The following is a 27,562-nucleotide window of genomic DNA, read 5'->3' as shown; positions in this document are numbered from 1 at the left end:
CAGGGTATCATGGTGAATTAAATCTTAAAGCCCTCTGGGCTATAGCTTTTGAGTTCCTCCTACAAAAAAGACATATCAATCCAATTGCATATATATAAAATTATGCAATATATTACTATTAAGTATATTCGATATTATATAGATGTATATCAACAATAAGGTATGTGCACCATCATCCCTCTCTTTCATTTGGCTTGTTTCTTTTGAACCATTTAATCTACCTAAATTAAAACCTCCAAATCCAGGATCATCCCTGCTATGGGCCCCAAGAGAACCCAAGGCTTCCAGACAGAGGAGGAAAGATGTCACCTCTTATGGCTGAATTGAGACAAAATGGCAACGGAGAACTGCCTCGAAGCCTAGAGCAGGTAGTGTTTTTGCAGTTACTCAGAGCTGTCTGGCTTCTTCGGGAGAGGGATCCGCCTCAGCCTCAGCTTCCATCTGCCTGGAATGCACAGCTTCCAAGGACTGGGGAAAACCCTTGAAAACTCTCGCAGGCTGACACCATCAGCAACATCTGCAACAACCGCAGCGATAGAGCACCGGAAATTCTAGTTCTTCCAGTTGCCCGGGATTCCCACTTTGAACTCTTCCTGGAAGCGCTTTCTTCACCCCTTATCTTGCGAAATCTAGCGGGCCCTCCCTCCGCTCTGTACCGCCTCTTATAGCTTCGAGAGGCGCCACCCGCTGCTCTGAGCTGAGCCGCAGCTGCGCGTGACCCCGGCCGCCTCGCCTCCCAAGCGCTTCCCAGCAGGTGGGTCCCGTCGCGGCTCTTGCCTCGTACCTTTCGCCACGCTGCCCCGCTCCCTTCTCTGCTTCAGCCCAGCTCGAGCCCCTGCTTCCAGGACCTCACTCCCTCGCCAGCTCGCACCGGGAAGGAGGTGCTGGCGAACTCCCTGCCGCGCCCCCCTGCGCCCCTCTCCAGGAAAGACCATCCAAGGGTGTCGCGCGTTGAGTTAAGCAATGCAGCAAGCATCTAGCTTCCTGGAGTTTTCTCGCTCATCTCTACCCGAGGGTGCCGAGAAACCCAAAGGTGGAAGGCTTAGGGTTTGTATTACTCTCTGTGCCTTACTTCTCGACAAGAGCAATCTTGTGGCGCTCACCCAGAAGGGAGCCTGGAAGAATGTGGTTTTGGCAATCTCCGCAGTCTCAGATCTTCACCAAGAGCTGAAATTTGTCCTGAGATCTGCAACACTTCCGTCCTTGATCTTGACTTAAAAATCTCCTTCTGAAATTTATCGATTGCTTTTCCAGATAAATATCGTTTACAAGTAATTTATTGTGAAGAATAAATACAGCCTCGTTTCCCTTGTTTGTCCAGAGGCAGCTAGAAAGTAGTCCCCCCCCCCCCGGTGGTAATTTAGGAATTTTTTTTAAAAAGATGACTATAATGAATGTGAATTGGATGGAGAGTAGGGGAGGGAACTTGAAGAAGTCTATTGCTAAATCTAACTAGCAGTTCACCACCTCTGCCTCCGTTTCCACATTTGTAAAACAAAAGGCTGTTGGACCAGATGATCCATGCAGTCCCACACTCTAAATCTAACAAGGTGAAAATCCATGACCAAAGATGCTTGCTGGTTTGAAACATACTGAAAATCTCATTAATGCAATAAGTATGGCCAAGTGATTGCTTTCTTCATAATAATGCAAGTTTCATTTTTATGGGGAGAGTACCCAGTTGTGGAGCATCTCTTCGCATACAAGTATCTTAGACATCTGCCACATTTCCCATTCAGAGAATACGTTCAGCTTTCTTTCTTTCTTTCTTTCTTTTTTTTTTTTTAGGGTTTTATTTATTTATTTGGCAGAGAGAGACAGGCAAGAGAGGAACACAAGCAGGGGGAGTGGGAGAGAGAGAAGCAGGCGCCAAGCAGTGAGCCCGATGCGGGGCTGGATCCCAGGACCCTGGGATCATTACCTGAGCCAAAGGCAGATGCTTAGTGACTGAGCCACCCAGGTGCCCCTACTCTCAGCTTTGAAAACCATTCTTCAGCCATGCTATGTGAGAATGTCCTATTCCCTATAAATGGCAGTCATATAAATGTCACTCACATGAAAGAACATTTTTTCTGATACAGTAGGTGTAATTTTATAAAATGGCACATTTATTTGAAGCAGTAACTTTTTTGAGATATGGCCTTTTGCAAGGCCCCGAGTTTTTCAGAATGCTGTGATTTAGCACAGAATGAAATTCCACCTGTGTGTATCCTACCTGCATGGCAAACATTGCCAACCCAGAAAACGGGATGAAGCTTTCCCCTATTTATCAGGCTTCGAGGTTGTAAAGTAAATGGTACATGTGTACAGAGAAATTGGGTCATAGCACTTTCTCCATCGGCAATGTTTATGGTCCTGCTGAAGTTCATATAGAAACTGCAGGTTCAAAAACTAATGTGTATAAGACCTAACCCCTAACTTGAGAATAATTTCCTGATTTGTGCCTGGCTTAAGCTTGCTAACTGGTGTTAGAAGTAGCGAAATACATTTTTATAAGCCTGTTAATAAATTGAAAACCCTGAGCCTTGAGCCTTGTTCTGCGCAGTTTTAAGAAAAATAGATCCATATGTCAGAGAATTTTAAAATTGAAGCAATGCTGGGCAGTCATTTTGCTCTTCCCTGTCTCCTGAAGGACCACCCTTAGTCACTCTACCATTGTTAATGCCATTATTAAAAGGACATAAATTCTCCTTTTAAAATCTCCCAAGTAGCTGATTCTGCAGTCTCCCACAGAAACACAATCCAATGTTTCATGATCCTCACCATCTGGTCCTCTTTGCAAGTCATTCGGATCTTTTGTCAACTGCTATTTAAAAATCATTTCCTTTTAAAATCTTAAGAAGACTTAAGCCACTGTCAGATTTATGTACCTAATCACCTTTCAAACTTGAAGACTTGCTAGAGTATCTTGTACCTTGTTTCCTCTGGGTTGTCCTCCAAGAAGGAGGTCATTCGCCATGTGCCTGCACCACGTCTACCTGTAATTCTTACTGTGAGACTCTACACAGGCTATGAATAATGTAGTTGTCTGGGTGGGAGGGTTTTTTTGAAGTTACAGTTCCTCAAGAAATGACAGAAATTAGACTTTACAAAGATGAGAGCTCTGAAGTCACCTCTTTGACACTGTTCTTTGTAAATCCAAAGAATATGAGTCAATAGTTAATGATTAAGACTTTCTGAACAGTTCTGCATGATGTGTTAAACCTACTCAAGATATTTTGAATGACTTTTAGGACATTTCTGAAATGTTCAGAATTTGCACTTGTTCTTTTGTTGACAAGAAATCACTTCTGGAAGGAATAAAGCCAAGTAAGGATAATTAATGCTCAAAACAATGCATGATGGGGTGCCTGGGTAGCTCAGTTAGTCAAGGAACTGCCTTCGGCTCAGGTCATGATCCCAGAGTCCAGGGATGGAGTCCCACATCAGGCTCCAGTTCCAGGGGGAGTCTGTTTCTCCCTCTGACCTTCTCTCTCATGCTCTCTCTCACTCTCTCTCTCAAATAAATAAAATCTTAAAAAAAAAAAAAAAAGACAAAACAATGCATGATAAGAAAACATACTTGGCCTATATACCTAAACAATTTGTTCTTCCAAAATCATTAAGGAAAAGAGAACAAAGATTGGGTGTACTGTTTGAAGATCATCTTTCAGAAATATATAACTGCAAAAAAAAAAAAAAATGCACTACTCTAACAGAAGTATTTCCACTCTAACTAGGCAGGACATTGACACCCTGATCCAAATGCTTCTCCACAATAAACTCCCAGAAGAGTTTATTACACCATGTGTGAGATTCTTACCACATTGTACTTTGACAGTCACATATTTCTACAAACTTACTTTGAGAGAAATATGTTTCTTTTAAATGTAGATTGTATGAACCATCCGAATGCCAGGCTAAAGTAAAGTCCACTTTTCAACTTAAAAGGGAAAAAAATGTGACAAAAGGTAATTTTGAAAAGTTAGGAATTATAATTTTAAAAAAAGAAACTAAGAGGTAGCAATGTCATTGCATATCACATTTCATAGGTTATTAGAACACAATTAGGTAGTCTCTTTTGCCTGAGTGCCAAATACTGAAGGGAAAAAAATCACAGGGGGTTCCAGTCAGGTCTTCAGTGATGTTGGCACTAATGCTGGGAATCCAAGGGGGCACTTCACAGTCCATGCTGATTCTGCGTGTTTCACCTCGACCTGCTCTTTTTACACAGTGTGGAAACAGCTTTGAACCCAAGTTAAACAGTGGCTGAAGCCATTTTGCACAGACTTTAGTATACTTTCTTGTCCTGTTTCCCAGGTAAATTAGTTCCCAATCTTTAACATGGGGTCCACTGTGCACCTTCCTGTGCTTGGGTCCTTACAGGTCACATTAGAGCAGTTTGATTCTGGGTCTACATCCTCCCCAAGACTAGAGCCTGGCACGGTGCCTGGCACAGACAGTCTGTTCACAAAGTTTACTGAAAACATGGAACCCCACAAGATATTGATCAAACTGATTCTGAAGTTTGGAATACATGAACCCTCATGGATGTACTGGGTTATGAGCCCGGATGCCCCCTGCGCTGTACTACCTAAGGTCAAAGTGTCCAGAGTTCAACTGCTTGCCATTTGAGGAGAAGCATGAGCTTGCTATGTACTGTACAGTACATATAAAACAAAGGGTGGGAATTGTTATTTTTTAAAAGAAAGAAGAAATTGGCAGGAACCTTAGTGTTTCTTCTCATTAACCTTAATTTTAGTGACCTTATTATGTTGCTATACTGGGTAAGTTTCATTAAAAAAAAACTGTAACTATAATACTTCAGAGTCTAATTCATTTTAAGGAGTGATATAATATGATTACAGCATTTAACTGAGGTCATGAAAATTGGAATATTGAATTCTTAATGGTTTTAATTAGTTTAACTTAAGTAAAACATGTTAACCCTTCTTTAATACCTGAAAGCATGGCATAAGATACAAAGCCTAGTGAACAGTTCAAAAGAATTGTTACACCAAGTCATTCTTATACCAAAAAAAAAAAAAAAAAAATGGATTATGCTCCCAGTTGTTTCTTCATAGGAAAGGAAAGGATGTTGAGGTGAAAGCAGTTCACAGGTTGGCAAGTGGTTCAATTCAGTTAATGATGAAAGGTGCCAGTTGCCTCTAGTTTTCCCAAAGTGTGATCCCCAATTGTGCATTCTTGAAGCATATCTGGAAAATGGGAACGTATGTGTTTGGGGATGGAATTCACAAAGATGTTCCTGTTTCTGTCTCCCCGAGGGAAGCAGGAGTCTAGAAGGATCAGATTCACAGTCAGCATTGTGTTCATTCCATGTGTGGGGCGGAGAGGGTGTGGGCCCTTTGCCGGGGAAAGAGGGAGCCAACATGGACCCTGTTTTCATTAAAGCCTAGGAGCTTTCTGAGAAGGGAGGCTCCTAAGGAAAGAGATTTAGGGCTAAGTTGCAGACAGGACTGGAAAAGTGTATCATCCTATCAGCCAAATTATTTTCCAATTTCCTTGGTCACATGCCATTATTAAGGAGAAGGGATAAGAGGGAGGGAAAAAGCCAGTGGAGTGCTGGTAAAGGACTCTCTAAGGAAGAAAAAAAGAAAAAGTCCTGATTTGTAGCATTTGCTGATTCCTGTGGTGTGGAAACTCCCACCATGGCTGATTTCAAGACCTCACCTGGCAAGCCAGTCTCCAACCATACCATTGAAAAGAGCTGAGATTGAAAACCAAGGAATTTTAAAAAGGTGCTGTCTCATTAAAGAAATATTTTAAACTAGCACAGCTCTCAAGCTTGTATATTAGAGTGTAACACAAGGAAAGGGGAAGGAGTTTCAAGAGCACTTTGTCCCCTGGGGTAAGCCAAGGAAAGTCTGCAAGGCCAGATCCTGCCCTGAAGCTCAAGCTGATGGGTCTTGGCAAACATCAGAGGCACTATGGCCCCTGAGGAGTCCTCGCCTCTGAGAGCCAGCTTAGAAATAAAAGAAAATGATACCCCAAAGATGGAGACTATATTCCTAAGAATGTGTAAATCACTCCCAGGAGATTTTTTCTTTCTTTCTTTCCTTTTTTTTTTTTTTTTCCAGATTTATTTATGTGTTTGAGAGAGAGAAAATACCTGCACTGAAGAGCTGGGGGAGGAGCAGAGGGAGAGGGAGAGAATTTCAAGCAACTCAATGCTGAGCACACAGCCTGAGGGGGGCAGGGGCAGGGGAGTAGGCAGGCTCGTTCTCATGACCCTGCAATCATGACCCAGGGGGAAACCAAAAGTTGGACACTCACCCAACTGAGCCACCCAGGCTCCCCAGCCCCAGGAAATTTCTAACAAATGATAAGATAGATAATGTGAAGCAGAATGAGTTTCATCAGCAGGGACTTCGGAGTGGGATCAGATCCAGAGCAAAACTCCTCTACCCCAAAACTAATTTGGCAATTCAGATAATTATATTCAGATAATTTTTAGTGGCCTCAATACGAAGATAAATGACTATTCATAGGAAATTTACTGAAACAACGTTCATTCAAAATTGAAATGATCAAGGGCACCTGAGTAGCTCAGTGGGTTAACTCTGCCTTCAGCTCAGGTTACCATCTCCAGGTCCTGGGATCAAGCCCCAAATAGGGCTCCCTGCTTGGTGGGGAGTCTGTGTCTCCTTCTCTCTCTGCCTCTCCCCACTTCTGGTGGTCTCTCTGGCATGCTCTGTCTCTTACTCTTGCATATAAATCAATAAAATTTTCAATACCAAAAAAATGGAAATGATCAGATCTTTTGCTAAATGTCTCTGGCCATAGTAGTCCTAGAAAAAGCAAAACCCACTAACTGACACTGAATACTAAGTGGGTTGTTGCAATCACCAAAGTATCCAATAAGCAAATGCTCATGTAGCCTGTATGAGCCAAATGTCACGTAATCAGTGAGACAGAGCTGTTTTTCTGTTGGTGACAGTCCAGGTTCTGTCCTGATGCTGAATCTTTGGTGAACTACAGATTCCTAAGAAGTTGTTCGGCATTTAGAAGGTAAATAGAGGTCAAGACAAATTAACTCAGACAAGACTAAATTCCTGACCTTGTCATCATGAGCCCCAGGCTTTAATCAAATGAACTAACTATCCTAGTCAGCGGATAATGAACCTACATGATAAAATTCTTGGCCAGGAAATCAGAATACAGTCTTCATTTATCCCAACAGATGCACTGAGATCTAAATGCAGAAACATGTATTAATAAGATTTCTGGATGAACTAGAATTTCATGAAGAACTTAAATTAAAAATAAATAATTTTTCTTTTAAAGTACAATTAAAATAGATAACAGAGTTCTGCATCTCCTTGCTGTCTTGGTAATTCATTGGGTGGTAGTAAAATGCTACTAACAGAATCATAGCTATGGCACAGGCCATAGCTGGTTCTAGTTACTAGCAATTCCTGAGGAAGTATATTTACCCATAAGAACATAAATGTGAAGGTTAGATTTAGTTATGCTCTTGTGACTTGATCAAACCATACAAGTTAAGATTACTGTTTCCTTTTGTATTCTACTGGCTAGCAAAAAAAAAAACAAATCATCAGTAAACTTGGTTGCTATGAGATAAATAACATTTTCTTACAAAATAACTGAAATAATTTATCAGATTTTCAGTAACCAATCTGCAGTTGGTTATTTAGATTAAATGCATTAGATGCTAGATGTTAGTCTGTGACTATCACTAAGTGAGGTACTTCTAATATAGAGGCTAAAATAAGAAATACACTATTATATTTTCAAATAACATATAGACACTGAAAACTAAATGTCAAACAAACAATTAGTAGAAAAATCCATTGATCGTAGATATGTTACATTTTTCATAAACTGCAATCAGAGGTCTTTTTAGGTCAAAGTCTTCTGGTTTTACTGCAGTAATATATACTTGTCAGAAAAGGATATCGGCTTAACTGTGGATATGCTTGCTTTCCCTGAAGAACCTTGATCTCACTAAATACAGAAATAGCTCAGTGAATAAGTTGGATGAGTTCATGTGTTAGTGGAAGCTTTTAAATTTTTAAAACTATTTTTTTGCTTTCCATTTGTCCCTGGGATATATTAAAACAAATGTTTTAATCACACAAAGACTGGCACCGTTGCAGAACTCCCTCCTGCCCCTATGCCTTGAGATGAAAGGAAATACTTGATAGATGGGTTTCAGCTCATTACAGATATGTTGTCAAGTCATGTAGGGCTTTCAGGTCAAAATTCAGAAGGAATAATAAAACAGAAGGAAGAAGTTAAAAAAAAAAAGTCCCTATTTACATGTCTCAAATTAAAATGAAAAATCATGTCACATCTTGCAGAGTTTAAAAGCGTTGTTTATACTCTAGCTCTCCGGAAGGAGCCAAGACAGATCACTGGATTTGTGTGCTACGACCCCAGTGGAAGTGTACGAGTCCAGTGGGGGCACTACTTGTGGAAGAATCCAACATCTTGGATGAACAATCATTTCAGGATTCAAAGTGAATTCTTAAGTGGGGACTATCTTTAATAGTGATTTCATCCAAATGATAAAGGAGGGAGTGTGTGGCCCTATGTGAGAATCAGTGTTCAGGAGTACTCTAGGACATCGGTGGGGGGATTTGACCCAAAGGACTTTGTGGCTCATGGAGAACAACTTGTCAGGGTTTCCTTGAGGCAGTTACAGAGCAAAGCCTTCCTGCAGTCTGACACCAAGCCCTGAGACCTACTCCCTTGATTCTCTTTCCTGTGGGGACTACATACACATTCGTCCCTCTGGTTTTCATAAAAATATGAATTCTTGCCTCTCAGACTCAGCCAATGACTATTTTGTGGAAAAAGTTATGGTAAAGCAGGTGAAATGTTCCTGCAACCGCTTACAACCTCATCAACACCCTGCTTTCTCTCCGACTTTTCCTTCCCTACCATCCCTCTCCAAAAAAGATAGCCTTATCTTTTTTCATTTGCAGTGGTTCTCAGTCCTGGGTGCTCCTTCAAAATTGATTGCTTGTTTGGGTTGGGGTTTTTTGTTGTTCTTGTTTGTTTTCTGTGGTTGGTTGGTTTTTAGAATACAGATGTCTGGGCTCTACCTCAGACCAATTGATTCAGAATCTCAGGGGGCAAGGCCCTAGCATTAAATATCTACCTAGCTGATTTTAATGTGTGACCAGGGAAGAGAACCACTGTAGCAGGCCATTAACTGAAAGCTAACAAATGGGCAATGGTTCACAATTTTGGCTCAACAGTAGAATTATCTGGGGGAGCTATTTTGGAGGAAAAAAAAAATGCCTCTGCTCTACCCTAGACCAGTTGACTGAGAGTATCCAAGAGTTTGGTCATCTGCATTTTATACAAGTTCTCTTTGTGATTCTACCATCCACCAGGATTGAGAAGCACTGGTTTCTAGCATAACCCTTGGTAGTAGTATTTGCATCTTATAAACCTTAGTGATTCTAAGAAGTTGCTTTGGTGGTTGAACAAAGGTCTGGAAGGAGTGCCAGGGAGATATCTCACTGTCTGTACCACCATCATAACCCCGTCTCCCTGCATTCCCACCCAAACCAAATTCTATAAAGAGTTTCTGCTTTGCCTACTTATAGTCTTTATGGTTCCCAGCACACTATTTCTATTACCCCAAATTGTGCATTATGATGATAGTTTTATCTTTATAGTCCTTTTCATGATTATCTCCAAATCGTTTTAGAGAAAGAATTTTTTTTTGCATTTTTAGTTTGTCTAAAAAATATAAAATTGGGTAAACTGAAAAACAATATAATACTATGTATAACTAAGTTTGAATCTTTATATAAAATAATTTGCCTTAATTTGTATTTTCTATAAATTTCTCAGAATAAAAAACATAAGAGGATTCATGGAGGTTGATTTTTCCTTTCAGGTATATCTGCACCTGAGAGGGAGGGGGGATTTTCTTTCCTCTTCTCATTTTTACAAGTGGTCTTATATTCATAAATATTTACATATTTTCCCCTTCACTCTCTGAACACATTAGGGGAAACAAAAGGCCCATTTTCAAAAAACAAAACAAAAAAAAAAGACAAGAAAATATTCACCGTTCAGAAGTGGCATGGTTGGGTTGTTGATTCCTGTTCTTCTTACTAAGAGGAATGATGAATAGGGTCTCTTCCAGGGCAAAGAGAAGGGAGAAAGGTCAATTTGCTCTCTTGCTGCTGATACACAGGGATTTTAAAATTTTATTTTGACGTATTCTCCAAATGAGGGCTATGCATATACAGAAATATACTGCTTAGGATGAAAAGAAGTCCATTATACAACTTTAGATTTATTAGATAACTGTATTATCTATTTATTAGATATCTGTAATTAGATAACTGTAATATCTATTTATTAGATAACAGTACACTGCCACTACGCTTTGACATGAATTAATATCATAATAAAGATTGTGGTTATCTCCTAAACAAACCAAATAGGCTGCATTGTATTTTTGGAATATGCCAAAAATCATTGATTTGTTAAGTATAAGCATTTAAAATAAACAATTTTTTATAGCTATGGACAAGATTATCCTAAAACTTCTATGGGAAGGCAAAGGAACTAGAATTTCTGAAATAATTCTGAAAAATGAAAAATAATAAAGTGAGAAGAATCAGTCTACCTAATTTTAAGTCATCAAAACCGCATAGCATTGACAGAGGGTAGACACATTGATCAATGGAACAGAATAGAGAACCCAGAAATAGAGCCACATGTGTATGGCAACTGATTTTTGAAAAAGGTACAAAAGGAATTCAATGAAAGAAGGATGGTCTTTTAAACAACTGATAGGGAAGTAATTAGATATTCATAGGGAAAAAAATGAACTTGGCTTAAACCTCAGAATTTATACAAAAATTAACTCAAAACAGATAATGGATTTAAATGTAAAATATAAAACTATCAAGTTTTGAGGAGAAAATATTCAGGACTAAAGCCTAGGTGAGGAATTCCTAGATATGAAATGAAAAGCACAATATATAAAAGAGAAAAGGCAATATGTTAAATTTAATCAAAATTAAGCACTTCTGCTCTGTCAGCAACCCTGTTAGGATGATGAAAATACAAGCTACATATCTAGAGGAAGTATTTGAAGGCCATGTATCTGACAAAGACCTCATATCTAGAATAAACAAAAATTCAACAGTGAAAAAACAAAAATCCAACTAGAAAATGGCCAAGATGAGATGACTTTTCACCAAACAGGGCATATAGATAGAAAAGAAACAAATGAAGGAGCCTGTACAGTGGACCACTACTCCACAAGAAAAAGGAACCAACTGATAGGCTTACCTGCTTGGAAGGACCTCGAGGGCATTATGGGAAGTGAAAAAAAAAATTTTTTTTGTGAAAAGGTCACATGTTGTGTGATTTTATTTATAAAACTTTCCCCAAATGACAAAATTAAAGATTTAGACAGCAGATGGATAGCTTCCAGGGGTTAGGAGAGCAGAGATGGAGTGGCACTGAATAGTTCTGTATCCTGATTGCCCCTAGTGGATCCACGAACCTACCTTTGGGATAAAATGACATAGAACTATCCGTACACGTTACACCAATGTCAGTTTCCCAGTTCTGACTTTGCTCTGTAGCTATGTACAATGTAACCATTAGAGCAAACAAAGGATTTGCAGGAACCTCTGGTACTATCTCTAAGACTTCCTGTGAATCTATAATTATTTCAAATAAAATGAGTCTTTTGTTAGTAGCACTGATTTATTAAGTATAAACATTTAAAATATGCGATTTTTGTTTTCTTGTTTGGACATTTCCACGTTTCTCACATGCTGGAATTCTCCTAAATTGGGACCCTCTCTAATCTCTGACTCTGGGAAGTGACAGAAGTAAACCGCAAAAGCCAGACAAGTGCTAACATCCTCATGGGATGCTTCATTGGAATGTCCCAGAAGAAGGCCTCCTCAGGCCTGGGGTGGGATCTGCAGACCGAGGGGCTTGGCATCTACATGACCCACACCTGATTCCCCCCAGGCCATGTACAGATGTGCATGCATGCGCGTGTGCACACACACACACACACGCTTCTCCAAAGTCATCTTTGCCATCTTTGCATCTGTGTTGTTGGTTATCAGTCTCTTAATCTATATGAACACCAGGTGTAATCACTTTACCTGTGTTGGCCCCACAGTCTCCACCAGCCTCTCTAGGAGACGCAAAATCGGCCCTGGAGATTTTCCAGTCCAGAGGTACTCTTGTTATGCTTCCTGTTACAGAACTGAGGTCTGTAAAGAGCAGAAGGAAAAAGAAACTGCCCTGCCATGTTTTAACTATCTGAACCCCCTTTCCCTTAGTAACTCTGCTTCCTGTGTACTACCTTTCTTATTTTCTTTATTCCCTCTTCCTACATCTAAGAGTAAAATAGGATTAGGAAACTTTTTTTAAGTCATTGCATAAGAAATCTTACACTACTTCCATAAATCCATGTTTACACATGGGAGCTATTTTGAATTACAAATAGTCTGAAATAGGCATAACTTCCTTATTTACATAGTACTTACTGTAAGACGAACCCTCAACTTGATCTCCCTTGTGGTTTAGATTATGCATACATCTCATTTTTATGAACTCCTATTATTGGAATTTTTTCCGAGAGTTCAGAATGAAATTCTTCCAAAGAATTACCAACTTTTTTATTTTTTACATGTTATTTCATCATCCCAGTTATGGGAACTGAGGTCTGCTCATTTTTCTTTTTCCACACACAAAAAAAACAACAATAATAATAGCAACAACAAAAATGTTGTTCTTGTCCTGGGTTGATTTGCAAGCAGAGCTGGTGACAGTGGTTTGCAATGCAAATAGTTTACCAGGGAAGTGATTCCAAGGAGCAGGAGTGAGAGGCAAGGGGCTCTCACTCGGCTCATAAGAAAGGTCGCAGGAGAGAATATTAAGTCAGCCACCCCTATAGAGGAGTGGTGCTCTATTCCATTGGGGCTTTCTTTTTTTTTTTTTTTTAAAGATTTTATTTATTTATTTGACAGAGAGAAATCACGAGTAGACAGAGAGGCAGGCAGAGAGAGAGAGAGAGGAGGGAAGCAGGCTCCCCGCTGACCAGAGAGCCCCATGCGGGACTCGATCCCAGGACCCTGAGATCATGACCTGAGCCGAAGGCAGCGGCTTAACCCACTGAGCCACCCAGGCGCCCCCATTGGGGCTTTCTGAGGAGCTTTATAAAATGTGTCAGAACTGAGTGCCAGATGATGAAAGTGTAAGCACCTGTTTATTCATGGATTCCTATTCTCCATTGGTCTGTGGTGGCCCCACGGGTCATACATGTCTGAATGCTAAGCAGGTATGGGTATCAGAAAAGTCTCGGGACAAGAATCCAGAAACACAAGATGTGGGTCCCCAAAGTGGACCTCTCTGTTAGGCAATGGAAGTTCAGCAGATCTCCATTACTACCCAATGACCGGAAATAGAACGTGGAGGATTTAAAGAACTCAAGATGTCGCCAACACAATTATCAACCTTCGAACTTCAACAACTTGTTAAGGACTAATTGCCCAATGGAATGACTCTATTTCTTTCTAAGTCAATCAGTGATATTTTAATATTTCCTTACTGTCTTTGTACCTATAATTTGCCCAGTGAAGTGTGTGAAAGTTTAAGAAATTGAAAACAATTTCAGTGGTTGGTATAATAGCCCAAGTGTGTTACACTGGATTGCCAAGCTGCATTTTAAGAGGGAAAAATTAAAATGAGTAAGAATTACAAATGAGAGAAATTCACACTTGAGCTGTTTATACATCTGTGTTTTGATAAACTCATATGTTCTAAAGTCTTTTCTTATAGGGTTTCATTTGTACGAAATAAGTGGGGAAAGCAGAAACTTCTTAAGAATTATTGAATGTTATTTCAGATAAATTTTATCTATTTCCAATATTCAGTTAAAGAAGCATAATTAACCCTTAATTTATAAAATTTATATAAAGGTTATATTAATTAGGTAATCAATAGATTGAAAAATTAGAAAATCACTAGATTATTTGAATAATCTATTAATGACAGCCCATTTACTAAGTACTTATTATGTCTCAAGAAACGTTTTAAGATACATTAATTCATGGGGCACCTGGGTGGCTCAGTTGGTTAAGCATCTGACTCTGATTTTGGCTCAGGTCATAATCTCAGGGTTGTGAAATCAAGCCCCTCATGTGGCTTTATGCTGGAAGGGGTGCCTGCTTGGGATTCTCTCCTCGCCCCCCCCACCCCCCGCCAAAAGAAACAAAATATACATTAATTCATTTAATCCACACAATGTCTCCAAAGCAGGTGCTATTAATCTCTCATCTGAAAGATGATGAAACTGAGACATCCAGAGTCTCACACTTGAGAGACTCACTGAGAGTCTCTGAGAGTGCCAGCAGGAGTTGGAGCAACAACAAAAAAAAACCAGTGCTGTTTAGTTAACATCTCCATTTAAAAAAAAAAATGTTTATGACAGGTCAGAATAAATTAAGGTAGTGGCCAAATTGTCAAAGTAGAGTCTGGACTCTCTGTTTGCAACGATTAAGGTGATCCAAGTGAGAATATGTCAATAAAGATAGCATCCATCCCATTAAAGGACACTGGTAACTTTATCATATCTTTATTTTACTTGCAAATGTCTGTCTGAATAAAAGAGAGAGAAAAATAATATATGAGGGGAAAACGCTGGATAAAAAGTGAGGGGATAGTCAGCCAACTGACATTCTTTGAACACATTCATAATAATGAAGCCATCATTCACCAGTTTGAGAATTTGAGCTCTAACAAGTAGGTATGAACTGATTAGCAGCTTATATTACAGAAGTGGTGACTTATATTATAAATTGTTAAAGTAGTTTGCATTGGCAGATGCTACAGAGAATTTCGGAAAGACCCAGCTATGTTTTCATAGGAGAGGCTTGGTGTCCTCTTCAGGCATTCCTCCAACCTTGCTCATGCCCTTCTCTGACTTAGTGTAGGCTGTCCGTCACTAGCTAGTTCTACAAATGACTCAGCTGTGGTGATTCAATCAATTATTCAAAGAGTTTCAGTGGAAGTACAGGGTAGTCTTATATTTCCTGTCCATTTCTTCCATGACTTCTCACTACCTACAAAGCTCTAAATGGTCTGCTTATGATACAGGTACACCTTTCGATAAGCTCAGGTAAGAATATAGGTATTTTCCAAAGGCTACAATGGAAAGGGCAAATTTCTGAAATCTCATTAAAAAGGTGTGAGCTTCCTGTGCTCTACAATTGGCATGAAATCCACCATGTAAGAACTGAATAGTGACTACATCTGGTTTAAATTTCACAGCAAATTCACTGACGGTTTCTTGAAAGCCATTTGGGTGATAGAAGCAATGTCTTTACCACATCCTCCCAACTTCTTTCCTTCTCCCTTATTCTTCCCAGTGGTTACACTTTAATCACTCACCCTTCTCTTCATTATGTGTCCTACACTGTGCCTGGCACACAGAGCAAAGAGCTCCTTCCAACACCTCCATTCCACCTTTCTAATATCACTCAACAAATTTTGTCAAGGAGTGCCCTTTCCATCATAGTCAGTGCTCTTACTAGCACTGGGGATACATTACTGAACAAAAGAGACCAAAGAAAGAAAAGAAAGAAAGGAAAAGGTAAACTGAAAATTTACACTAAAAGATAAGTGTTATTTAAAATAAATAATTTTTTGAGAAAAATTCATTACTGAAATAAAAAAATAATGTTCTTCAGAATAACCTAAACTATATTATTGGACCATGGGAATTTGAGCATTTTTATTTCGTTTGTCTTTAATTTAAATTTCAAAAGCTTTTAAAAGGTAACTCACATGCTTTATAACAATATTTCAGTTTAGTTTTAATTTGCATTTCTTTTATTTTGAGTAAGATTAAATTTTTTTTTACTATATTATATCACCTTAGGATGAAAATCAACTTATATCTTTTTCCCAATTTTCTATTGGGCGATGTTTTTTTTAATTTTTAGGAGTTAAAAATATTTTTTGTTCTTTGTTGATGATCTTCTGACTTTGCTTACAGTGGTTTCTGCTTTGTAGGTATTATTCATTTTTATGAAATCACAGTTTTATGTAATATATATGACAATTTTTACTTTTAATTTAGATACTAGATTTCAGGTTGAGAGAGATATTTTGTGTTTTTGTTTATTCCTTTATTCTTTACCGATTTCAGGGATTTGTGGTATAGAAAAGGGCCATTTCCCTCTAAAGTTACAAAAGAATTCTCCATAGTTCCTTCTAGTTTTATTATAGTTCTATTTAAGATAGATAGATAGATACAGGGGCACCTGGGTGTCTCAGTCATTAAGTGTCTGCCTTCAGCTCAGGTCATGATCCCAGGGTCCTGGGATCTAGTACCACATCGGGCTCCCTGCTTGCTGGGGAACCTGCTTCTCCCTCTCTCCTTCTGCTTGTATTCCCTTTCTCACTGTGTCTTTATTAAGTAAGTAAATAAAATATTTTAAAAAATAGATACATAAGTAGATACATACATACATACATACATACACACATGATTTAAATCTTTAATATATTTTAAATTTCCTTTGAAGAGGAGTATGACATGTAGATTCAACTTTTTCTCCCAATTGGCTATTTAGCTGTCCCAATATTTGCTCCTGAATAACCTTCTTCTCACTGACTTGAGATGACATCTTTATCATATATGCAGAGGTCAATTTCTGTACTTTTTACTATTTCACTGAACATTTTCTATTCCTGTGACACTGCCATATTACTTCATTATTTTAGCTTTATAGTATTTATTTTTTAAGGAGTTTATTTATTTATTTGACAAAGAGATCACAAGAAGGCAGAGAGGCAGGCAGAGGGAGAGTGGGAAGCAGGCTCCCCACCGAGCTCGATCCCAAGAACCTGAGATCATGACCTGAGCCAAAGGCAGAGGCTTAACCCACTGAGTCACCCAGGTGCCCCTTAGCTTTATAAAAAGGTAACTCGCATGCTTTTTAACAATATTTGTTGTTATAAAGATAACATATAAAGATAATTTGTTGTTATAAAGATAAATTAAAAATTATATAAATTCAACAATATTCAATAGAACTAGCCCTCTATTCATTACTTTGTTTTTCAGAATTTAGAAATTAATTTAGGGAAAACTGAGAGCAGCATAAAGTTGACCAGCCCATCCAAGAACATGCCTTTAGATTTACATAAACCTTCTCTGGGTCTTAAGGGAATTTTATATTTTTCTTCATATATATCTTGTACTTGTCTTGTTATCTTGCTAGATTTATTCCTAAATATTTTCCCTATTCTGCTACAGCTTTAAGTAGAGTCCATTTGCAAACTAATTTTTTTAGTATGTGAAGAATATTGATATTAATTGGGCTCCTAAACAAGATCCTGGATTGATTTTATATATATGGTACTTCTTCAGTTGACTTTCACAAGTTCTCTGAGACTACAGTTTCATCATCCACAACCCCTTTTGAATTTCTATACCTAAGATTTTTTTTCTGTGGTCTAGTTGTGTTAGCTAGAATTTCCAAACAATAAAATAAAGTGGTCAAAGCAGATACATTTGTCTGGCTTATGGCCCATCTGGTTTATGGCTTTATTGGGAGGTTTCTGGAATTTTCTTTTTCTTGGTAATTCTCTCTTAAGTTTGATTCTAGATTTTAGGTTGAAAGAGATACTTTATATGTTAAGGAAATACTTGTCTACTCCTTTTTTTTTTAAACTATAAGTCAAAAATAAATGTCAAATTTTAACATCTGCCCATTTAGCATCCACAAATAGGACTATTTTTCTCTTTAAATCTTCTAATATGGCGAGTTAAATTAATAGAGTTTCTAATACTGAGTTTACAGAACTCATCTTTACATTCCTAGAATAATCCCCATTTGATCAATGTCCATTTTCTTTTAACAAGCTGCTGGATTCTGTTTGCTGATGTTTTATTTAGGAATTTTTGTATCATGAAACATAAAGAAATTGCTCTACACTTTCTTTACTAGTGCATTCTTTGCTAGAGTTTGCTCTGAGAACACTTGGAACTGTTAGGTTTTGGGCAAAGTTGGTATCATTGCAACACATATCCGTAGTTTAAAGCATCCACCAACAAGTGTCCTGATTTTTCACTGCATCTCTTTATCCAACAGAAGAAGTTTTTGACTAGTGATTTTTTTCAATCAGACACATATGAGAATATATATGACAATAATTTTTCCATGTTGAACATTCCTGTATTGTTGGCTATTTCTGTTATTATCTTTCAGATATGGAAAAGACTTCTACAGGTGCATTTCCTTCTACTATGAATTCTTCAGAAAAGCAAGAGACTGTATGTATTTTTGGAACTGGAGATTTTGGAAGATCACTGGCACTCAGAATGCTCCAGTGTGATTATTCTATTGTTTTTGGAAGTAGAAACCCACAGAAGTCCAGTTTGCTGCCCAACGGTGCAGCGGTCCTGAGCTACTTAGAAGCAGCCCAGAAATCAGACATCATAATCTTAGCAGTCCACAGAGAGCATTATGATTTTCTCAAAGAACTAACTGAGGTGCTCAAAGGAAAAATATTGGTCGACATCAGCAACAACCTCAAAATTGATCAGTATCTGGAATCCAATGCAGAGTACCTCGCTCAGTTGCTGCCAGGAGCCCACGTAGTAAAAGCATTTAATACCATCTCAGCCTGGGCTCTCCAGTCTGGAGCACTGGATGCAAATCGGCAGGTACGGTTAAATTATTAATTTACACTCAATCTTTAAAAGGTGAAGGTTTTGGGGTGCCTGGGTGGCTCAGTCAGTTAAGCCTCTGCCTTTGGCTCAGGTCATGATCTCAGGATCCTGGGACTGAGCCCACCATTGGGCTCCCTGCTTAGCGGAGAGCCTGCTTCTCCCTCTCCCCACCACTCATGCTCTCTCTCACTCTCCCTGTCTCTCTCTCAGATAAATGTATAAAATCTTTAAAAAAAAAAAAAAAAAAGCAAATGTTTTAATGCACACTTACCTCAAAGATGCCAAAACAGAATTCCAAAATAAAACACCAACTAAACATTTCCATTTGCTAATATGTGCTGCAGATAATTTTCTTGGGTTTAACCAAGTAAAGTCGTCGATGTTGTGATTTATTCCTCATTGTCAGCACTCTCAGTTTCTAGTTTGATGGAATCCAATGACGTCAGGTTCCATGCACGTACTAAAAAATAACACTGTTGATGGATAACCTTTCCATTCCTATAACACTATATGAAACTGATTCCATTTATTCATGGAGATTAAACATAATCTGTAAGTGTTCTAGCACCCATGAATACAGAAGAAAAACCATTCACCCTGTGGAGAACCAAGTCCTATGGTATCAGTGTGATATGCTTAGAACCACTCTCAACTTGAACCCTGGTACTTAACCATCTAGCACATTTGTCCAAGTTTAAAACATACTGTGTCCATGCCCTTGTCTGAAAAGCATGTTCTTATTTTCTTGTTTGGCATGGTGCTTACACAGACTTTCAAAGTAATGCCCAAAGTAAAGAGTAAATATTATTTCATTATTTATTAATTGATTATTCTTAACCCAGGTGTTTGTCTGTGGAAACGACAGCAAAGCCAAGCAAAGAGTGATGGATGTTGTTCGTACTCTTGGACTTACTCCACTGGATCAAGGATCTCTCCTGGCAGCCAAAGAAATTGAAAACTACCCCCTGCAACTATTTCCAATGTGGAAGCTCCCCTTCTATTTGTCTGCTATTCTGTGTGTCTTCTTCTTTTGCTACTGCGTTATAAGAGACGTACTCTACCCTTACGCTAATGGCAATCAAGACAGCACATTTCGCTTGGCTATTTCCATTCCAAATCGGATCTTTCCGATAGCAGCACTTACATTGCTTGCCTTGGTTTACCTCCCTGGTGTTATTGCTGCCATTCTGCAACTGTACCGAGGGACAAAATACCGCCGATTCCCAGACTGGCTTGACCAGTGGATGCTCTGCAGAAAGCAGCTTGGCTTGGTGGCACTGGGATTTGCCTTCCTTCATGTCCTCTACACACTTGTGATTCCTATTCGTTATTATGTACGATGGACCCTGAAAAACAGAACCATTACCCAGGTAAATCTTTACTCATTTGCATTCTCCAGTTCCTTAAATCAAAGAGAAGTCTTGCTACATCATATTCCATTTCACAATTATAGAAAATTGCTCTCTCCTAAGCATCTTTATTTTTTAAAGTCCTAGAGCTCCTGTCAGGTTTGGGTTATTTTCTCTTTTGTTGTTGTTGTTGTTGTTGGTTTGGTTTGGTTTTTGGTTTTTGATTTGTTTGTTTGTTTTTTTTTTTTTAATGAATGCAGTTGAGACATTATACAACTATTGAGAATGAAAGTTAGATTCCCAGGTTCACTTGGATCCAGATGTGCATTCCCAGGACTCATAGGGCTACCGGCAAACTGACAGATTTGGGGGCTCAGGAAACCTAATAACACCTACTTGAATTCCTTGGGGAGGGGGTACAGTCAATAAACATAAACCAATGTGTTTTCAAGCTTCTATTTTTATGCATGCTGCTTGCTTTTGGAAGTCAACACCAACTACCTTCTAAGTAAGGGGGCTATTCAAACCTGTGTCACAGGAAGGTAAACAAATTCACAAAAGGGTGCTTATAACTTCATTAATGTTTGACTTGCAGAGAGCCATCCTCAATAACCAGAAAACTAAACAATTCTGAGCAAATGTCAAATACTATTTTCTGCATAGTCAAAAATGCAGAGAGAATCAGCGCAGAGAGTTTTAAAGCAGTCCCAGAGGAAGTGCTATCCATCCATTCTAGTTTGGAAATAATTGGTTTTGATCAATCTTACTGCATTTTCAAAGTTTATGAGTCGATAACTCATTGATGGGACTTCTGTGGAATTTTCTACATTATTTCCCTCACAAATACACGGGAAGTTCTTGGGTAGGAGTCCCATTTTAAGGGCCTGATTTTTCTCAATCTGTGGTGTGACAGACTTGATGCTATATTATGACAAAAATAAACATGAAAGAACCCAAACTTTGTGTGTGTGAATAATCAGCATATAAAGCAGAAAAACAGAGTCCTGATACAATCATTTGAGAACAACGAGTTTTGCTTGGGGAATGAGAAACCATATGGTAAAGAAGGTTTAAGTAAATGTTTACTTTGTTTTAGAATTTATAGGGTCAATTAAAACTTTCTACACAACTCCTAGAGTCAACTATTATAATAAAGTCCCAGCAGAACCAATTACTATTTCTACCAAGAAATATCATTTCCAAGTGTATTTTTCTCTACAGCTATTTTTAAGTGATTATTAAGAAATACATACAATTCACTGGGAGCCAATACACCCTGCAGAAGTATTTTTCAGTCCCCTTAAAAGTTTGGGCAATTTGTAAAAAAATTTAATTTTTAAAAATTGCTTTTAATTTTTCTTAGGCACTAGCCAAGACAGACGATCCATTTAGCACCACTACTGCCTGGCTTAATGATTCGTACATAGCTTTGGGAATCCTTGGATTTTTCCTGTTTGTCCTCTTGGGAATCACTTCCTTGCCATCAGTTAGCAACATGGTCAACTGGAGAGAATTCCGATTTGTCCAGGTAAGGACTTCTAATATTTAATCTCCTTTATATTGTAAAATAATTCTGACTTTACAAATATTTTCATTTTTCTCTCTTACTATGCATAAATTTTCATTTTGCTCCTTCACTTCCCTAGCAATGTCACAAAAATAGCAATTGAACCAAATTCAAGTGAGAAAATGCTAAACTCTGGTACCAAAAGGCATACCATAATAGTTTTGTTTCCTAGCTGGGCATCACATGCCAAGATCACTGCCTACTCCCAGAGCCACAGGTCAGAGGAGAGAGTGAAAAATACCAACACTATTAAACTTTGTATGTAGGAATGTGCTAGATGCAATGTGAAGAGACCCAAAGACAAAATTTCTACTTCTGAAAATCAACCTTAACATCTGTACTGATAGATATTGATACAAAAGGGCATATACTAAACTCAAGTTTAAAACCATCAAAGCAAGCTATGTTAGACTGTAATCATACCAGACCCAGTGTTGGTCTGTAAGGGGGAAAATTGTTGTTTCCCATGTATCAACCACCAGATATCTCACTAAAGGCACCTAGTTATCATTCTTATAGACCAGTAATACTCCAAGTGTGGTGCCTAGAACCTCACCATCAGCTGGGATCTTATTAGAGACACAAGTCCCCAGGCTCCACCCAGACCTAATGAATCGGAAACACTGCAGGTGTGGCCCAACACTGTGTTTTAACAAGCCTTCCAGATTATTCTGATGCATGCTTGTTGTGAACCAGGATAATAATAGAGAAGATCATTAGTAACTGAAATTAGATTTGAATTTTATAAAACTATTTGAATTTCAAAAGTCTTGCAGTTTCTCCCAGAGAACAAGTGCAGTCAACATTTTCTCATGTTAACACCTTTAGTCAAGGCATTAAGACAGAAAGAAACATTGAGCTTTAGAATTTAGGACAAAACAAGCAAATAAAAGTGAATTTGCTAATTGTTCTTTATTGCAATAGAAATTAGCTAGCATCTGCTTTTAGTCAGTAACATAAACTAATGTGGTACTTCTTGAGGACATACTGTAACTTATTCATCTCTGGCCTCCAGAAAAGTTGATCAAGGAAAGAGTTTTACCATTGGGGAAGAAATCAAGGTATATTATTTATTCTAACTGAGAAGAGTTTACACTTAACAAACTTTCCCATCCCCAGCCAGGTTAAGATGAAACCAACTTAATCCCCTTCACCTAGATTGCCCATCCTGGGAATTAAAGTACAGCACAGGAAATATAGTCAATATTATGGTAATAACATTGTATGGTGACAGATTGTGCCTGCACTTATCGTGGTGAACAGTACAAAATGTACGGAATTGCCAAATCAAGATATTGTATACCTGAAACTAAGACGATGTTGCATGCCAACTTTACATGCTTCTAAAAACTTTTTGGGGGTGCCTGGGTGGCTCAGTGGGTTAAAGCCTCTGCCTTTGGCTCAGGTCATGATCCCAGGGTCCTGGGATCGAGCCCCGCATCGGGCTCTCTGCTCAGTGGGGAGTCTGCTTCCTCCTCCCTCTCTCTCTGCTTGCCTCTCTGCCCACTTGTGATCTCTATCTGTCAAATAAAATAAATAAAATCTTTTAAAAATTTTAAAAAAATAAAAACATTTTGAAGGATGAAACCACCATATCATTAGTAAGCACAATCTTCTTTTTTTTAATGCAATATTTATCATCCCAAAGGAGGGTTAATGCTTTCTCCAGTACTTAGCAGAGTGTTCTAAATATTTCAGATGTCAAACATTTATGGTTGGTAATGAATATCCTTCATTGGCTTAGAGAGTTTCACTTTAAAATAGAAGTACAGTATTGATGTATATATATATTTTTCTTGCTTGTATAGTCCAAACTGGGTTATCTGACCCTGATCTTATGCACAGCCCACACCATGGTGTACGGCGGGAAGAAATTCCTCAGTCCTTCGAGTCTTAGATGGTATCTTCCTTCTGCCTACGTGATAGCACTCATCATTCCCTGCACCGTGCTGGTGATCAAGTTCATCCTCATCCTGCCGTGTATAGACAAGACCCTCACACGAATTCGCCAGGGCTGGGAGAGGACCTCAAAACCAACATCAAATGGACAATATTTAAAGCAAAATTCAATTTGCATGGACTCTCAGCTCTAGTATTGTATATTTAGAGAAGACTATGTAATGGGCACAGTTAAGAAAGCATTTTTCTCCCACGATTGTTTGAAGTTTGTTAACAGAGAAGGAACTATTACCTGACTTTGAAAAATTGACAGACAGGACTAGAACACCATTTAATCTGGAGGTTAGTGATGAATCTATGTAGGTCTCTGCCTCTCTTCTTCCTAGAGGCAGTGGGCTGAGGTAACAGTGAGCTTTATGGTTTCACACTAAAGTGTTTTTTTTGTTTTGTTTTGTTTTGTTTTTTAACATGCATGACCTAATGTCTTGCAAAATCCAGGACAAATATATGCAACTTCCTTCTCTGTTTCAAGGGCTGAGTGCAATGAAAAGGAAAACAGTAAGATGGTGGCCACTGATAAAGGCTTTCTGAGACATGTCTGAAAAAAAAAAAGGGGGTCAAATGAAGTAAAAGGAATGAGAATCTTTCTTACTGTTCTTTCTAAGTGAAGGTGATCCTAAGTATTGCCATAGTGAATTCTATAGTGAAAAGTGCTCTTCAATTTTGCTTTTGCCAACCCGGATGGGTGCTGTGGAGAACTATTTCACAACACAACAAAAATATCACCATTGATGGAAAGAAACCATGGGCTGAATACATGCAAATCTATTACTGTTGTTAAAAGATTCTTCCTCTACAAGGAATAGGTGTAGGGAAGATTGAGTTCAAACGGAGAGATAGCCACTTTTCGTTTTTCAATGTACAATAAGCAAAATAAAAGCCCTTACACAGAAAGTTGAAATAAGCCAGAATTTTAGACAGCAAGCTAAATAAACTTTATAAAGTTGCACTCTACTAGGTTTTGTATGATTTCAGTATTGAAAATGCTTTTTGAATAGCATATTCCAAATATATTGTTCAGTACTAATCATCTATGAAATGGATTTCTAGCATTAAAAAAGTAGCTGCTGTAATTTTTCAAGGCTTATTATAATTTTAAGCAGTGAAACTAAGTGAATAATGAAAGAATAAGTTTGACCCAGGCATAGATGAGAGAATTATGTAAAATCTTAGAGTAGAAAGGTGTGAACAGTAGCTGAAATATGAGACTTGGTTCTTTCTCCAACCTTTGCTGGAATGCAGGGTGGTTTTCTCTGTTTTTCCTGTGCTGACTATGCCATTTCCAAGATGATCTTCAGCAGGATTAGCCTTCCTGGCTCATGCATGGAGCTGGAAGAGCCTCAAGCACCCTCTTCCCACAAACTGAAATAACCAAAAGCCTTTGGGATTGACATTTTTCTGCCTGCTCTATAAAGGCCATCTATTTTTCTTTTTTCTTTTTTTTTCAATTTTTATTATCATATATGCTACGTGATGCAAAATGATTAAAACACATGAAAACATCACCCACCACCCAGGCTATTTCTCTACAAAACTTTTTGATAATAGTTTCATCTACACTATGTATTCAATTTTACATCCTTCCTTTTTCACTTAATATATCAGTGGTTTTGTTCTCTTACATGGTATGCATGTATTATTAGTGGCTGCAATATATTACATCAAATGGGCATTTATTTAACCCCTGCACTAATTAAACATGTAGGTTATATCTATCTTTTTTTACTAAAACAAATAACATTTCAGAGAATATCTTAGCACTTATTAATTTTCCATATTTTAAATTATTTCCTTAGAATACTTGCAAAGAACTGGGATTACAAAATTAAGAAACTCTTAATCACACTTGATATATATTGCCAAATTATTCCTAAACTGACCTCGTCGATTTCATTGCCATTGGATGAGGGTGTTGGTTTCATCATACCTTTTACAGATTTTGGTTTTTATATCAGTTTGTGTTCACTGAGAAGGAACACAGAACACATGCTCCATTAATTTATCCCTGATCCACCTAAGCAAGCTTACAAAAAACCTGGAAAACCGTGAGCAGAGCTGGGTTATATGGTGTTATATGAGGGGGGAAAGACAGGGAAAACATTACTACTCATCCGTTCTATTTTGTGCAAAATGGCCAAGTCTTCCAGGGTTGGAGCCTGCTTGCTGTCTAGAGAATGGTTGCTTCAAAATTAAATACTACCCAGGTTGAAGTAAAGAAAGCCTCTGTGGTTAACCATGCTCTTTGGTGATGAGTTTTTACTGGGCCATAGTTCATCATTAAAATAGAGAATGCCACACTTAGGTTAAAAAAAAAAAATCCTACCTAAAGTAAAACTCTACTTTTATAACCCTAGTAAAAATGTTCTGCCTGGGTAGTTTATAAAAGCCATCAAACGTTCTTCAATGGAAGTTGAAGAATGCCTCCAGTGGTTTTAGTGTAACAAGGCCTTGGCAACCCTGACCTCAGCCTCAACCACAAGGGCTCCAAGCCCCACCAGTAGACCAGAGAAGCCAATTTCCTCCCCTTATCCCTCTCAAGCTCCTTCCTCGTCAAACCATCAAACCAACTTGATCCTCCTAACACAGCAGACTCCTCCCTTTTACCTAGGGTTGAAAAGAAAGAGTTTGGAACAGATGGGGGTAGTGAACTTCCTTTTAACAGGACCAACCTGTTCTCTATTAAAAAAAAAAAAAAAAAAAAAAACAAAAAACTTAGATTAAACTGCACTGTATTCTAGGAAAATTTTTAAGCTCACAAAACTTTTATTTTTGTATGTTCTCCCCATGGTAAATGATGACTGCTTTTGTCAATTTGTACTCATTAAATATTATTTTAAAAATATGTTCCACTTTTGTTTGATTCCAGTTTTGACTCATCAGCATTGCAAAAAAAGAGAGAGAGAGAGAGATTAAAATGTTTTAAATCACAATAGTTCCTGTCTGGAAGTAAAATACCTCCCTTCAGGCATAAGGAAAAGGAGATACAGCACATGAGCTTAAAAGCACATTAACAGATCTGTGGCTTCATCCAGGACATACTTGAGCTCAGCAGTGGGTACACTCCAGTATCCTCTGTGCCTCACTTTCACCCTCAGACAGGGGAGAGCATTGGCTGGCCAAGCGGGGGGAGGGGTATATTATCCCACACTGGACTTCGGTAAGAAATAGACAAAAAAAAAAAAAAACCCTTTCCTTCTTCCACGTAGATGCTGCCAGGATGGAGCTAATGACTTCACTTGGCTTCACTTCACTAATGGACTGACTTCAGGTTGGATTTCAACCTGCAGAGCAAACATCAAACATCAAACATCCTGCACAACTGGACAGCCTCAGCCCTCATGAGCATAATCCTTCTTTCAAAAGCAAGATAAAAACTGATAAATAAATAGAGGCTAGCAACCTGGAGAAAGCAAGAAGCAAACAGAAAAGCCCCTACTCAAAAGCCACTTCAGTTAGAAATCACACTAAAATCTCTTCATGCATTAATTGTTCAGGGACTACAGAAGAGCCATGATAATGATGAAAATGTATAATGAATTTAACCTCTAGGAACCCAAAAGATTCTGGGCCTCCTCCCAAAGTCAAGGTGGAATGACAGTCAAAGACCTGGTTTTATTCTCCATCCCCCAAACCAGTACCCACACCACCTGTCCATTGCACACTCACAATCCAAACACACCCTTGTAGGATCCTACTCCAATTCTCTATAATGAGTTAAAATTACAATGTAGAAAAGTCCTCTACTCTTCTAAAGATTTGTTCAGGGGAATTTAGGAAGAGAGAGTGTTAGTTCTTCTCCTAGGCACTGCCTTTCCTCAAGCTCAAGCCAAAGCCCTGAGCATTCTGGGCCAAGATTGCAACTGGGGAGGCTCCTGAATTCCCTTCCTCCCACGGACACACCATACTGATAGCTGCACACAGTGCAATTCCCTCCGAAACCCCCTGAACCCCCAGATAAGAGCAAGTAAGAAGACTACAATG

At 38.5% G+C, this 27,562-nt stretch overlaps 1 protein-coding gene and 2 long non-coding RNA genes across 16 annotated transcripts in view; 1 reads left to right on the top strand and 2 right to left on the bottom strand.

Moving 5' to 3' along the window:
* The window catches only part of LOC123387001, a 319,566-nt gene extending 306,563 nt beyond the window's left edge, over window positions 1-13,003 (bottom strand). For 10 of the 12 annotated variants that reach the window (XR_006601305.1, XR_006601306.1, XR_006601301.1 and 7 more), the window contains exon 1: window positions 10,050-13,003. This is a non-coding gene — a long non-coding RNA (uncharacterized LOC123387001). Of the gene's footprint in view, window positions 1-7,126 lie in introns of all 12 variants that reach the window. The other 2 variants (XR_006601302.1, XR_006601307.1) reach the window with 2 other exon arrangements.
* STEAP4 (STEAP4 metalloreductase) lies at window positions 648-26,285 on the top strand. Of its 2 annotated transcripts, none has more exons than XM_004739680.3 (5): window positions 648-754; window positions 18,243-18,700; window positions 19,549-20,076; window positions 21,419-21,583; window positions 23,431-26,285. In XM_004739680.3, exons 2-5 carry the CDS (start codon window positions 18,245-18,247, stop codon window positions 23,713-23,715), a joined length of 1,434 nt encoding a protein of 477 aa, XP_004739737.1. In that variant the 5' UTR covers window positions 648-754; window positions 18,243-18,244; the 3' UTR covers window positions 23,716-26,285. The 2 variants fall into 2 exon arrangements, with proteins under 2 accessions (XP_004739737.1, XP_004739738.1); XM_004739681.3 differs by having other exon boundaries at window positions 23,468-23,680.
* The window catches only part of LOC101693406, a 43,678-nt gene continuing 36,064 nt past the window's right edge, over window positions 19,949-27,562 (bottom strand). For both annotated transcript variants that reach the window (XR_198524.3, XR_001180975.2), the window contains exon 4: window positions 19,949-20,052. This is a non-coding gene — a long non-coding RNA (uncharacterized LOC101693406). The remainder of the gene's footprint in view (window positions 20,053-27,562) is intronic.

The sequence above is a fragment of the Mustela putorius genome, unplaced genomic scaffold, assembly GCF_011764305.1.
Source record: "Mustela putorius furo isolate JIRA1106 unplaced genomic scaffold, ASM1176430v1.1 tig00003845_pilon_pilon_pilon, whole genome shotgun sequence".
Taxonomy (NCBI): domain Eukaryota; kingdom Metazoa; phylum Chordata; class Mammalia; order Carnivora; family Mustelidae; genus Mustela; species Mustela putorius.
The sequence above is the reverse complement of the archived record's forward strand: the minus strand, read 5'-3'. Positions and strand labels throughout refer to the sequence as shown.